The 13,710-nt window shown below is 34.8% G+C and overlaps 1 protein-coding gene and 1 long non-coding RNA gene across 6 annotated transcripts in view; one reads left to right on the top strand and one right to left on the bottom strand.

Moving 5' to 3' along the window:
- Positions 1–13,710, bottom strand: part of CDH12 (cadherin 12) — a 998,421-nt gene that overhangs the window by 37,057 nt on the left and 947,654 nt on the right. For all 5 annotated transcript variants that reach the window (XM_082453738.1, XM_082453737.1, XM_082453739.1 and 2 more), the window contains one exon: positions 10,642–10,895. In XM_082453738.1, the coding sequence (XP_082309864.1) occupies positions 10,642–10,895 (254 nt within the window). The remainder of the gene's footprint in view (positions 1–10,641; positions 10,896–13,710) is intronic.
- Positions 1–13,710, top strand: part of LOC309656873 — a 1,296,162-nt gene that overhangs the window by 716,824 nt on the left and 565,628 nt on the right. The gene's annotated exons all lie outside the window — the stretch shown is intronic.

Genomic DNA, 13,710 nt, shown 5'->3' with positions numbered 1-13,710 from the left:
TCGCACAGAAACGAAGACCCAACACAGCCAAAAATAAATAAATAAATAAATTTTAAAAAGTATTACATCTCACTTTTTAAGCAATAAAGATGTTAAGAGTAATGACTCAGGTCAAGGTAGGAAATATTTTGTCCAGGTACTAATAATAGATCAAAATCTCTTTACTCTTCACTCTTTGCTAATGTTTGTTTTTTAAATTTTTTTTGGGTCTGGTGGCAGATAACTAAATGAAAGTAAATTCAGTTCAATTTATTTCTATAAACACTTTACTAAGAATTTAAGCCACATACAACACTTAGATTGTAATTGCTTCATCAACATTGCAATTAAATTGTTTTCTGAGGAATCCCAATATGTTTCTCTCAAACTTCCTTAAATAGTAGTTACTAATTTCCTACTAGTTCCTTTTAGTTTTTTGGGTTTTTTTCCTAATCCTCCTCCTCATTCTTATTTTCCTCATCGCAGATTACATCTTAGTTTAGACAGCTCCCCTTGTTTGGCTTAAATGTTTGATGAGGTCAAATTATTAACTTAATAAAGGCAGAACTATTCTGTCCTTAAATTCTATTTGGAAGCATGTAACACGAATAAAATAGCTCTCTAAAGAAAAAGAAATACACTATAATCTACATATTATTAAAATCATAGTTGTTATACTTTTCCTCAATATTGCTTACGCTTTCCTCATTCTGGGAGTCTTTTTTTAGTTATTTTTTAATAGTCATATGTGGTCTGCTGACTGTGTACGATCTTACGTTTCTAGATGTTAACCCTCGTCTGCCCCCAAAGCTTTACACCTGGCCTTTGGTTTATTTTTCAGAGACCTCAAAGCAGCTTCCTCTAATGGAAAGAAAATAAAGTTCAGGCAAATACTGATTAAATATGGGCTCTGCACAGGGAGATCAGCTTGGTGCTTTGTGACCACCTAGAGGGGTGGGATAGGGAGGGTGGGAGGGAGGGAGATGCAAGAGGGAAGAGATATGGGGACATATGTATATGTATAACTGATTCACTTTGTTATAAAGCAGAAACTGACACACCATTGTAAAGCAATTATACTCTAATAATGATATTAAAAAAAAAAATATATATATATATAAAAATATGGGCCTGCACTTAAGAGCTTAGACAGCAAGCATGTCATGGCAGTTTTCTCATTATTAAAAATATGGACAATAATACCTGGGTAAATAAGTAAAGAATGTGATTATGCCTTTGCTCAAGGTCTTCCCATGAAGCCTTGCCAAATTCTTCTAGGAAGCATTTATTGCTTCCTTATTACAAAATTCTATATTCTTACTTCTTTCATCTTATTTATCTATTTCAATTTGTATTAACAGTCTTTCTCAAATGAGAAGAGCAAGAAAGTTTCTTTAGAGTAGGATTAAATTTATTGTTCTATCCATTTCTTGTACTTGCATGTATGCATTTAATTATTTTATAAGGACATCTGACTTTTCCTCTTAATAATGACCTGATCACATTAACACATGGAAGTATTTGTTTTATATATTTTGAGTATTTAGACATATTTATTCTGAAGTCTTTTTATATAGCTTTATCACAACTGTTCCCTTGAACTGTATCAAATGCCTGTCATTCCTAATCAAGTTGGATTTATTTACTGTCACTGGATGCCACGGCCAAATGTCTCTGAAGAAAGATGTTATTTTAACCAGAGTCATTTACCATTTGATACCCAAATATGGACACCATATTTGAAAGAAAGCCTTTATTTACTGTTTTGTTTTGGTTTTTTTTTTTTCTGGTAACTGATCTTTCATTTCCTCCTGTGATTATCTACTCTTTAGCTCATTTCTCTCTGAAAATTACTCACATTCTCTTATTAAATAATCTGGGGCAGCTTATAAACTGGATCCTGATTATTACAATATTTTCCATGGAGAAGGATTTATATCTATTTATGATATATTTAAAGTAATCTTTAAAAAATCAAAATAATTAAAACATTTCAAACAACTGTGAGAAAAGGGCTATTCTCTAAGAGCATGTATATAAATTATAGAGAGAAGGGAAAGAGCTATGAAATTTGCATTTATATAGAACACTCAGCACTTTGAGAGAAAGCAAAGAAACTGAACCTCTAGCAGGTAAATGTAAACCTAAAACATTTAAGTCAGTAATAAAGATCACAGACTTGGACATTCCTTCATTCTTAGGAGTTATGTGAAGCATAACAAGATAGCCTCAAAAACAGTTCACCATCCTAATATCTGGACATGCAGCCACTGTATCATTAGAATACTATAAAATGTCTTAAAATAAAAGCAAATTCATCATTGGCTACCAAGATCCAATCCTCATAAAAATTAGAGCTGTAGATCTGTATCACAAATCCACTGAATTTTGTCAATAAATTCTTATGTCTAAATCTTATAAGGACTTTGTAGTTGTCTAGAAAAATAAAAGGTAATAAGTAATAAGATTTTTTTCCATATGTACAAAAAATGTCAACAAAAGAACTGTACATTTTGTTTCTATATTTCCAGCCTGAACAATGTCAATTTTCTCATAGTTGAATTAAACATTTTTCAGATTTAAAGTTATTGTAAGGTTTAAACCAGGGAAACCTATGTAAGTGTATAGAATTCTTGCAGGTATATAATAAGGCCCATAGTTATCATATCTTAAAGAATCAAATATTGTACATTTTTTACTGACTTGTTTTGAATTTCTGTCTATTTTGTTTAAGAAGCTACTAAAAACTATGAAATTTATTTGTATTTTCAACAATCCTAGAATTACAAAGCAACTCAAAAACCTAGATAAATATTTAGATTAACCTTTAGCAGTAGAGCAATTAGTATTTTGACCTTTAGAATCTGGCTGCTTATGTTCAAATTATTTTCCCATCTTTACTGAAGACATGATTGGGTCTTCCTGGGCCTCAGTTTATCCCACTGTAAAATAATAGCTGTGATGTTTAAAGAACTGTGACCAAAGGGCTCAGCCCAAAGACACATACAAATAAGTTATTACAATGTCACTATATGTTGTTAGTTAATTGCCACTGAAGCAAACAAGGGTAAACTTGTTCATCTTGGTACATGTTCTTTGCAATAGCTCCTCTTATGTTGATCATCAATGAATACATCATTTGAAGGGGAAAACAAAATGTTTATTCACAAAGGAATTTCTCATTCTCCACAATTAAGTTAAATTCTCCATCAACAACTTCTCAAATGAGTTACTGTTAAACATTCAGTTGGTATAAATGTACAGGGAATGCTCTTTTCTCCAGTGCAAACAAAATAAGCAGAGTATACTAGTAAAGGTACTTCCTTTCTTTAATATTGTCAACTGCAAATACAATCCCATCATAAGAAGGAGATTCTGATGGATGAATAATTTGATAAGCACCTGTAGGAAGCTTACATATAGTCAATTGTTTCACTGGAGGTGGGGTCTGCTGAGTTTCTGGGCAATGGTTAAGCAGGAAGATTAAGGAGCGATTACAGATATGCAAATCAAGTCACTGATAAATTAAACAACTCAGAACTAGCATTAAAAAAAATCTGAAAATGAGGTTTACCAAATCTCAACTTTTTCTTTACCTTTGTGCAACAATTCTATTCCCTCCAATTAAAATAGTTTCTCACCCTCTATTTCATCTCCTTCATCTTAGACTTTTAAGAATGTATATTTTGGAGAAAAGTCCTTTACCAGATGTGTCTCTTGCAAATATGTTAATATTCACAATGTGAATGTTAACTGAAAGAGATAAGGTAAGCAGTACTCAAAAAGGATTAACAATTTTATCTTAATACTTATATAACCTTATGGGTAAAATGTTTTTTCCCAATTGCTATCAGAACTTTCAGTATTTTTTAAGAGAACAGGCCATAAAAATAAATTATTTTGCTCTCTGTTAAATAATAGAAACTAGAATATGAAAGAGTAATTAGAGTTATACCAAACAAGTAACTGGACTCTACATAAGAAAGCATTTTTAAAGCTCACCTTACAAAAAGCGTGTTAGTCTCTTTATCAGAAACTTTCATGAATTACTTAATTAATTCTAAGTGGGGATAACAACTGGCATTTAACAACAGCTAGGACTAAATACCACTGAAAGAAATATTGTAAATTTTTAGATCATTTGAAAGTGTATAGAGAACATAAGTGGATAAAAAATGCAAAAATGTAAAATAAAAAGAATAGAGATATTGTGTACAAATGGTAGACATGGAAAGAAAAAGCAGATCGAAACTTATAAAATATTTCAAAGAAACTACAGGAAAAAAATAAAAAGGAGTGTGGAATTTAGACATTGCAGTAGTAGCTAAACATGTGGGGAGTTTGCCCTATTTGACTTTTTCACAACTGTGCTACACTTAGTGTTTAGGACTCGAGAGAGAGAGAGAATTATTTTTTGAAGTTGAATTTTGTATAATGTCTACTTGCAAATGCACTGATAGCATTTAGCTTCCATTAATTCTATTTATAGAAGCTAAGGAAAGAAAAAGCCATTTTACCAAAAAAAAAAGAAAAAAAGAAAAAGTATATTCTTGACTACATTGTGATAAAATAGCAGAAATTAAGACCTATAAAGATTATATCCAAACACCCTGGTCTACAGACCCTTACAAAATAAAAAGACCTATTATATTTATATATCTAGGTCTAGATCTAGATCTGCTTATAATCAATTAAAAATTATAAATGCACACATATACATACATAAACATTCTACATTTCATTAACTGGTTACTTTATATATTAGGATAAATACATCAAGAAAATTTTAAAATTAAATTAATTTTGCATATAGTATTTGAAAGAACAGGGAAATATTCTTAACTCTACAGCGCCCTTTCATTTTCTGCGTTTTGAAGATGGTGGTTAAAAAAGTAAATATATATTTATGCAATAAGCTAAAAATCACAAATACCATGGTAGAGTTATATAGTGTCTTTAGTGAATATGAAAGACGTGTAAAAGACAACAATGATAAGAAGAAAGAGAAGTGAGTTAGAATAGCAGTGAGGATGCATATGGTTTTCCACCTAAAATGGCAGAAGTCTAGGATGAAGGCCATGAAATAGAGCGTAAGATACTGTTTTAATTGGACGGAATTTAATTGTGTGAACAAAGGTAAAGAGAAAAGTGGAGTTTTGGTGACCCTCATTTTCAGATTTCTTAATTCTTGTCCTGAGTTTTATAATATTTCAGGTTTGCGTATCTATAATCTCTCCTTGTCATCCACAGGTAGCCATTGCCCAGAAACTCAGCGCAAGTTAGACTCAGTGAGACAATTGAGTATGTATAAGCTTCATACATGCTCTTAACAAGTAATGCATCCATCATAATCTCTCTTTTACAATGAGATTGTATCTGTGGTTGAGAATATTAAAGAAAGGTAAACCTTTTGTTGCTTATTTTTGTATGCACTGGAAAAAAATAACATTCTTAAAACTGAGCAATATGAAAACAAACAACCCAATTAAAAATGGGTCAAAAAAAAAAAAATGGGTCAAAGACCTTAACAAACATCTTACCAAAGAAGATATATTGATCCAAATGGCAAATAAGCACATGAAAAGATGCTCCACATCATATGTTATCCGGGAAATGCAAATTGAAACAACGATAAGGTACCACTACACACTTAATAGAAAGGCCAAAATCCAGAACACCAGCAACACCAAATGCTGGCAAGGATGTGGAGCAACAGGCCCTCTCATTCATTGATGGTGGGAGTGCAAAATGACACAGCCACCTTGGAAGACAGTTTGGTGGTCTCTTACAAATCTCAACATACTCTTGCCATCTGATCCAGTAATTGCACTCCTCCTGTATTGACACACAGGAGCTGACAATTTAAAAACCTGTAGATGGATATTTATACAGCTTTATTAGTAATTCCTAGGACTTAAAGAACACTCAAGATGTTCAGTAGGTGAGTGGATACATAAACTGTGGTACATGCTGACAACAGAATACTTTTTAGCACTAAAAAGAAATGAGCTATCAAACTTTGACAAGATATGGAGAAAGCTTTATGTAAATAGTAAGAGAAAGATGCCAATCTGAAAAGGCTACATACTGTATGACTCCAACTATATGACATTCTGGAAAGGCTAAACTATGGAGACAGTGAAAAGGTCAGGGATTGGTGTGGGGAGGGATAAACAGAGCTCAGAGGATTTTTAGGGAAGTGAAAATACTCTGTATGATATTACAATGATGGATACATGTCATAATAAATATATTCACAGACTGTACAACACCAGGAGTGAATCCTAAAGCTAACTATAGACTTTGAATGATTATGATGTGAATGTAGGTTCATCACTGCAATAAATGTATCCCTCCAGTGGGGGATGCTGATAAAGGGGGAGGCTATGTATGCGTGGTGGCAACGGGCATATGAGAAATCTCTGTACCTTCTCTCAATTTTGCTGTGAACCTAATCTTATCTAAAAAATATACAATCTATAAACAATTTTAAAAATAAAACATTTTATACCGATACCTCATTTAATTCTTACAAAAATCTTGTTAAATAGGAGAAAAATAGAGAGCGAGCAAGTTTTCAAGTTTTTAATTTTTACCATTTCATTTAATTAATATTTAAAGTAAATTATATATGTTGCTCTAGGATATCACTTGATAAGCGGGGCCTCTGTTTCTTCTCATTCTCTAAGCTTGTTTTGTATTTGAGCTTAGGTTTTTGTCCACAAAACAAGATTTCTGGTGTATTGGAAAGGGCCCTCAAATGAAAATTGGCTACTCTGATAGCCTCCTAATCCACGATGAAAAAATCAATTTCAAGTGATACAAAAATGTTTCCAAAAGTGTATTGAACAGACCAGATACGGAATATAAGATAATTTTTAAGTGGGATTCATTTAGACATTTATGTTTTAACAACCAGTTATTAATTATTTTATGTATTACTTTTTACTTATGATACTTGATAATGGTTTTCTATTTATTAACCAATTTCACTACTTGATTTTACGCGATGGGTTTTTGTTGGACATATCATCAAACAAAAGGAGGTAACTTGAAAAACCATTCAATTGTTCTACTAAATACTATAATAATTTACACATGGACGTTTATATACATAAAATAGATTTTAGTTTACATTATCAGTATCTTATCCAACCCATCTTACAAGGAGTGGGTTTAGAATGGAATTGTCCATTTTCTCATTTTATACAGAAAAATACTTTGATTAAATTTTATTTTGAAATTCATTCATAGGATAACTAAGATTTTTAAATGTTTGGAACAAAAGAAAAATAGCACATAATGAGCAGAATCATCCACTGAAATCTCTCTGTAACTTAAATCACTTATATCCAAAACAAATATTAATTTCCAATGTAACTGCATAGTCACCTGTTTTAAATTTCATTTCTTAAGAGACTGTCCCCACCTCACTAATAGTAGGTACACTCATTACACTCCTATTGGACTCACTAGAAATCATTCCCATGAACTATATAATAAGAGTGTCAAAGGATATAGAATATTAGAGACAGGAAATCAGTTCATCTAAAGGCAAAGGCTAGAAGAGCAAAGGAAACAATAACTAGAAATTAAGCTCAGGACAAGAGGGGACAGGATATGGTATATTTGGGGGCATTACACCTAACTGAACCTTTCTTCTAAGGTTTTGCAATCCCCGGTTAATGCCGTTGCTTTCTGGCTCTTTGCTGTGCTCAGTGATGATGAAGTAATAATATTTATAAAATACTCAGTGGTGTGGAATAACCTAATCTTAAATTAATACCTTCCACAATAACCTATGAAAAGGGTAATGCAAAGCAGTAAATGCAGTAAAGCAAAGGAAAACAAAACAAACAGAGCATACCTACACATGCCAAGTAATTTGTCATTTTGATGCTTATTTTTTATAACATATTTTTACTATCATTCTTAAGCGAGCAAACATGTTTTCAGACCAAGAAGAGACGATCCATACCCCACATTCCTCACCTGACATGATTCAAGTTTATTGTTTACTCCAAGAACATGAAAGTAAGACAACTTTCATGTGGATTCAAAAGCTCCTCTGTCTTTTGACAACCCCTCACGGGGATCAATTAAATCCATCTCTGTCTACAGCTTCAGTGAGTCAGGCTGCTGCCCATTAGAAAAAAGACTGGGGATACTATTTCATGTCACATAAAGTAGCACTTGTCAGACACTAGTTTCTGTGACATCAAAAACAAACAAACAAACAGATAAAGAAAATAGGCTTGTAGCTGGAGAATTTCTCTAAAATGTAGGCTTCCTTTATTCTTCACACCAGGGTCTTGATCTAATCATTTTCTTATATTTAGAAGTTTGTAATTCTCACCTTACCTTTACCAGGTGGTATTTTTTTACTTGTCAACTCTCCGATTTTTTGGTTTTTAAGTATTTCATTAAAATAATATTTTATTCATATCTCGACCTCGTCATGCTATTATCAGTATTCAAAATAGAACATATGGACTTCCCTGGTGGTTAAGAATCCGCCTGCCAATGCAGGGGACACAGGTTTGAGCCCTGGTCCAAGAAGATCCCACATGCAGCGGAGCAACTAAGCCCGTGCACCACAACTACTGAGCCTGCGCTCTAGAGCTCATGAGTCACAACTACTGAGCCCTCATGGCACAACTACTGAGCCTGCACTCTAGAGCCTGCAAGCCACAATTACTGCAGCCCGCATGCCTAGAGCCCGGGCTTCGCAACAAGAGAAGCCACTGCAATGAGAAGCCCGCGCACCACAATGAAGAGTAGCCCCTGCTCGCCACAACTAGGGAAAGCCCACGCGCAGCAACGAAGACCCAACGCAGTCAAAAAAATAAAATGAAATAAAAATAAAGTAAAATAAAAAATAGTACATATAGTAAATTAAACAACTTAGCATGTTCCCTAAGATATTGTGTCCCACTATGTCCCACAATTCTCATCTATTGAACTGTAGAGAATTTCAATCCATGTTTATTTACCTTTTTATTACTTTTTTACAACCTTCAATATTTCTTCCATTCTGTTTACATTCTTGAAATTACCTGTGAATCCACTCAGCAGGCATTTTCCACTTTCACAATGACCAGCAGCACACTCAGGGTGTTTAGGAACAAGATTGATGGATGATGACAGATTAATGTATAACAACTACTAACGTAGCAGATTCTTGAGCATGCCCCTGTGAACACTGGTAATAAATAGACTTCTCTGGAGTTTAACTGACAGTGAATCATGCCGTAATATGAGCATGTAGAACAACTTGAACCCAATGAGGAAATGAGCCAGCATTCAACCTGACGTGTAGGGGCACTCAATAATTGCTCTTTTTCTTCCCTTTCCCAAGACAAATGTGCTTTTTTAGTTCTCTCTTGATCACAGACATGCTTCAAGAAGGAAAGTGTTCAGGCGACTCTGGGGGGTGGATGCAGACAAATACAAAGAGCAGAGCTTTCATGCTCGAAGGCATATCCTGAAATTTTTCTCTATGCTATGAATGTGTTGAGGCTACCGCTGAAAGGATGATGCTTTTTTTTTTTTTTTATCATTAATTACCCCATGGCTTAAAATCTTGTGCGATATATGTCTATGTATTTTTCCTATCTCGACAGAGTGGTGTTTTGCTTTAAAAGCCTACTTAATGTGTTCTTTGGTGTGGATTTTGCATACTATAAGCTTCAACCCTTTGGAGTTAGAAGATTCGGAACAGATCACACGTTTCTCTCTCCTTTTAGTTTGCACCTGCTAATCCCAGATCCCAGTCCTCCCCTCCCCCACCCCTCCCCATCGGCAATCGCAACGTCTGTCTGTTCCTGTTTCGTACATATGTTCATTTCTTCCTTTTTTTTCTCCTCCCCCCCCCCCCCGCAGTTCTTGTAGGCACGTGGGCACCTGGCAGGGATTAAGCATACAGAGGAAGCAAAGTTGAATCAGAACAAGTCTCAAAATACGTTGTAGGATCGATTTATAAGGGAGGAAAAGGGAATCCCACCACGTTTCAGCAATGCAAGTGGCATTTATGGGGGGGGGGGGTGTATTTTCTTACTCTTTCTTATTCCATCGATTGCTTTGTTGACTCACTACCAAGCAGCCTTATGCCAGTAAGGAACTCCTTGCCAAGTCTGGGCTTTGAGCAACTCCACAATGCCTCTTACCTTAAGACTGACTCTAATTGTGCTTCCATCAGCATATACAACTGCCACAGTGAAAAAATGAGCTGCAAATTTAAAATGGTAAAACAATCTTTTTCAAGCAGTAACTTTGGGTAAGAGACAGAGATTTTAGAATAATTGAAAAATGTATTATATATCTATGATATTTCAGGCACTGTGAAAGTATCTTAATATCGTTAGTCATGAGAATCATCCTCTTAGGCTTACTATTAAATCCCTTTTGTGGATAAAAAAATTGAGGTTGACCAGCATGAGTGACAAGCCCAACATCAGGCCACTACTAAACCCTGTTACAGGGATTGATATCAGATGTTTTTGTTCAAATCCTACGTTTTTTCTTCTATTCTTATACTTACTATGTAAAGTGATTCCATTTTCAAGCATTGTATTCCTAAATAATTCATGCAAGTCTGGTCAGAGTGTTGCTTTATTTTGTTTCTCTTTCTGACACAGAAAAGAAAACGTTTCTTTTTCTTACCTTACGGCACTGCTGCCGACATCGAGGTCTTGGGCAGTGACGGCGCCAATGATGGTCCCAATTGGAGTGTCTTCGTAAACCTCCATGGTGTAGAGGGGCTTGCTGAAAACCGGCGGCTCGTCCACATCCAGCACGCTGATCTTCACTGTGGCAGTGTCCTTAAAAGGGCCCGCAGAGTGAAACCGGTGGTCAAGGTGCAGGTTGGAGGCCTCTACTTTAAAAGTATAAGCCTTCTTTGTTTCAAAATCCAACGGCTGTAGCGAGGACAAATCAAAAGTGAGGAGATACATTCATATAGGATGTGGCAACGATGGTGGACAGAGTAATTTGCAAGTTAATATCAAACGGTCATTTTCCTTTAATAATTAGTGGGTAAGGGAAGTGCAAGTTAAACATTTTAAGAAAAGAGCCGACCAGTTGTAGAAGTGTCTGGGTAACTTGTAAATGTCATCAGCTGCATACATTACAATGACATATGCACACATATGTGCTAGATAGGGCTTATTCCTTTCACGTGAGTGGTTACAACTGCAGGAGATCAAGTACCTATTAAGGATGCTCTTATCCAGTACTGACATCTAGTGGAATCAAGCAGTAATTAAAAATACAACAAAATTGAAATGATACTTTTAGATTCCAGCTAAAAATTTGGTGTAGCAAACTATGTTTGTTTCTTGGACAATTTTTATTATTTTGACAATAGTATTCTTTTCTATTGAATACTTTTGAATGTCTAGGTATTTTTGCTGCCAAGGACTATATCCAGAGTTTTGGTCCTTTGTGTTGTCAGCATTACACATAGAATTAGTAGGCACGGTAATGCATGATCAGGATCTATGACCAAGAATTAAGGCTTTGAACATATAGGATTAAAGAACAACATGAGACAAAATATTTGGATGAAATTTGTCCATGGAGTCACTGATCCTTGATTTTTCACTTTACGCTGCTTATATTTACCTTTTTCTGAATATTAGTTTTATGTTCCCAATAACTGGAAATATTATATTATAGAAATATGATGTTGCTGTAGTGCTTTATTAAAATGAAAACTTTAAGGTCACTGGCTGTGACTTCTAATCACCTATGACAAACTAAGACATGAAATTAACATTAACATAGTTAATTAACATAGTGATTTTCTGGGACCTTTAGAAGTTTCTGTTTTCTAAATTAATCCCCTCTGGTATGACTCCCATGATGTGCTAATTGCTGTGTCAACACATCTCTTTTTTGCCTCAGTACACCTGGGGGAAATAAAGTGGATATATTTCTCTCTTTTAAGGACAAGATTGCTGTTTTATGCGTTTCCTGTGAAGAAGGGAAACGAAAAGAAAGAAAATCACCGTGAAATCCTTAAAAACTCACAAATCTATAAGTTTATTATAGCAAACAGTAACACTTCTTGGACTTGGCATTAAGTCTCTTTCACAGTAATTTTCACTCAGGGGGATCTCTCTTTATCTTCCCTGTAATCATTCCCCTTATTTTGTTTAATTCGTCCAATTTTTATTCATGTATTTCTTTGCCTTGGACTCAATGCTTTCTTTTAGTTTTATATTTTTATTTATTCAGCTCATACTTGTTTACATATAATACTGATTTTCTTCAATTTCTGTCTTCTTGCTAAGACTTTTCATTTGTCTTAAAGCAATATAAGTAAAGTTATTGGCTAATATGCCAGGGTTGATATTGGGGCTGTTGATTACACAGATAGAAACATAATATCTGGAAAAAGAGATTATGTTGCTACGGTTTTGATCAGCCCACAGTTTTGTTTTTTTTTTTTTAATTAATTAATTTATTTATTTTTGGCTGTGTTGGGTCTTCGTTTCTGTGCGAGGGCTTTCTCTAGTTGTGGCAAGCGGGGGCCACTCTTCATCGCGGTGCACGGGCCTCTCACTATCGCGGCCTCTCTTGTCGCGGAGCACAGGCTCCAGATGCGCAGGCTCAGTAATCGTGGCTCACGGGCCCAGTTGCTCCGTGGCATGTGGGATCCTCCCACACCAGGGCTCGAACCCTTGTCCCCTGCATTGAGCAGGCAGACTCCCAACCACTGCGCCACCAGGGAAGCCCAGCCCACAGTTTGACTACAGGGTTTTGTTAAAGGATCAGGCTCAAGAGAAGACAACCAATTGCCAGAATAGGGTAACAAAATATTATTCTAACCCAAAATACAAAACTGTTACAATTACTGGGAATGTTTATTCTGGAATGAAGAAGACAGAGACAAAAAAGGATACACCTTTTCAAATATTGAGTATCAGTTAGGGTTATTCTATAAGTCTCTCAATGGGGAATTAACAATAATTTAAATTATCAAACATGGCAACTTTAAGCTAAAAAAAAGAAGAAATCTCTAACAAACAAAACCGTTCAAAACTAAATTAATTTTAAAAAGTGTTGATTGCCTACATGGTGGTAAGACCTGGGATACATTCCAGGAGGACAGAAAGAGGCAAAGATAAATAAGGTTTGCCATCTTGTTTAATGACTGAGTTGTTTGAAGAAGTAGTAAGTCCCGCATCATTTGATGTATTCAAGAGAAATCGTATGCCATAAGAGATACCTGAGTGATGTATAATTTATAAGCTGTACAAGCTAGTTTAAGTTAAAGAACATATAGAAATATACTTCGTGTTTTGTAAACTCTAAGTGCTCGATGAATGTTAAACAATATAATTTTTTATCATAGTTACCCCTAACTTCTAGTGTAAGACGATTTTGACTTTATCACCTCGGGTCCTTTTGCCTAGAAGGCTATTTGAGCTGCTCTGGCTGATACTTACCCCCTTCTTTGGCCCAGAATTAACTTCTCTTAAAATGTAGAAATTAGTACCAATTGTTCTTCCTTTCCTTCTCTACTTCTCCTAGACATCGGAATGCTTCTGATTGTCTGTAGGATTAGGCAAATTCTTTCTAGACAAGATCTCAATTTTATTTACCTAGTTAATTAACATGTCACTGCTATCTGATCGACTTGACTCCCCACTTTGGAGTCCATTTCAAACCCAGGAATGAAGGGAGAATTCCAAAACCTTTTCTACATTTTGTTTTAGGAGATTAGAC

The sequence above is a fragment of the Balaenoptera physalus genome (genome assembly GCF_965194825.1).
Source record: "Balaenoptera physalus genome assembly, chromosome: 3".
Lineage (NCBI taxonomy): Eukaryota > Metazoa > Chordata > Mammalia > Artiodactyla > Balaenopteridae > Balaenoptera > Balaenoptera physalus.
Note: the sequence above shows the minus strand (reverse complement) of the source record. Positions and strands in the feature narration are given on the sequence as shown.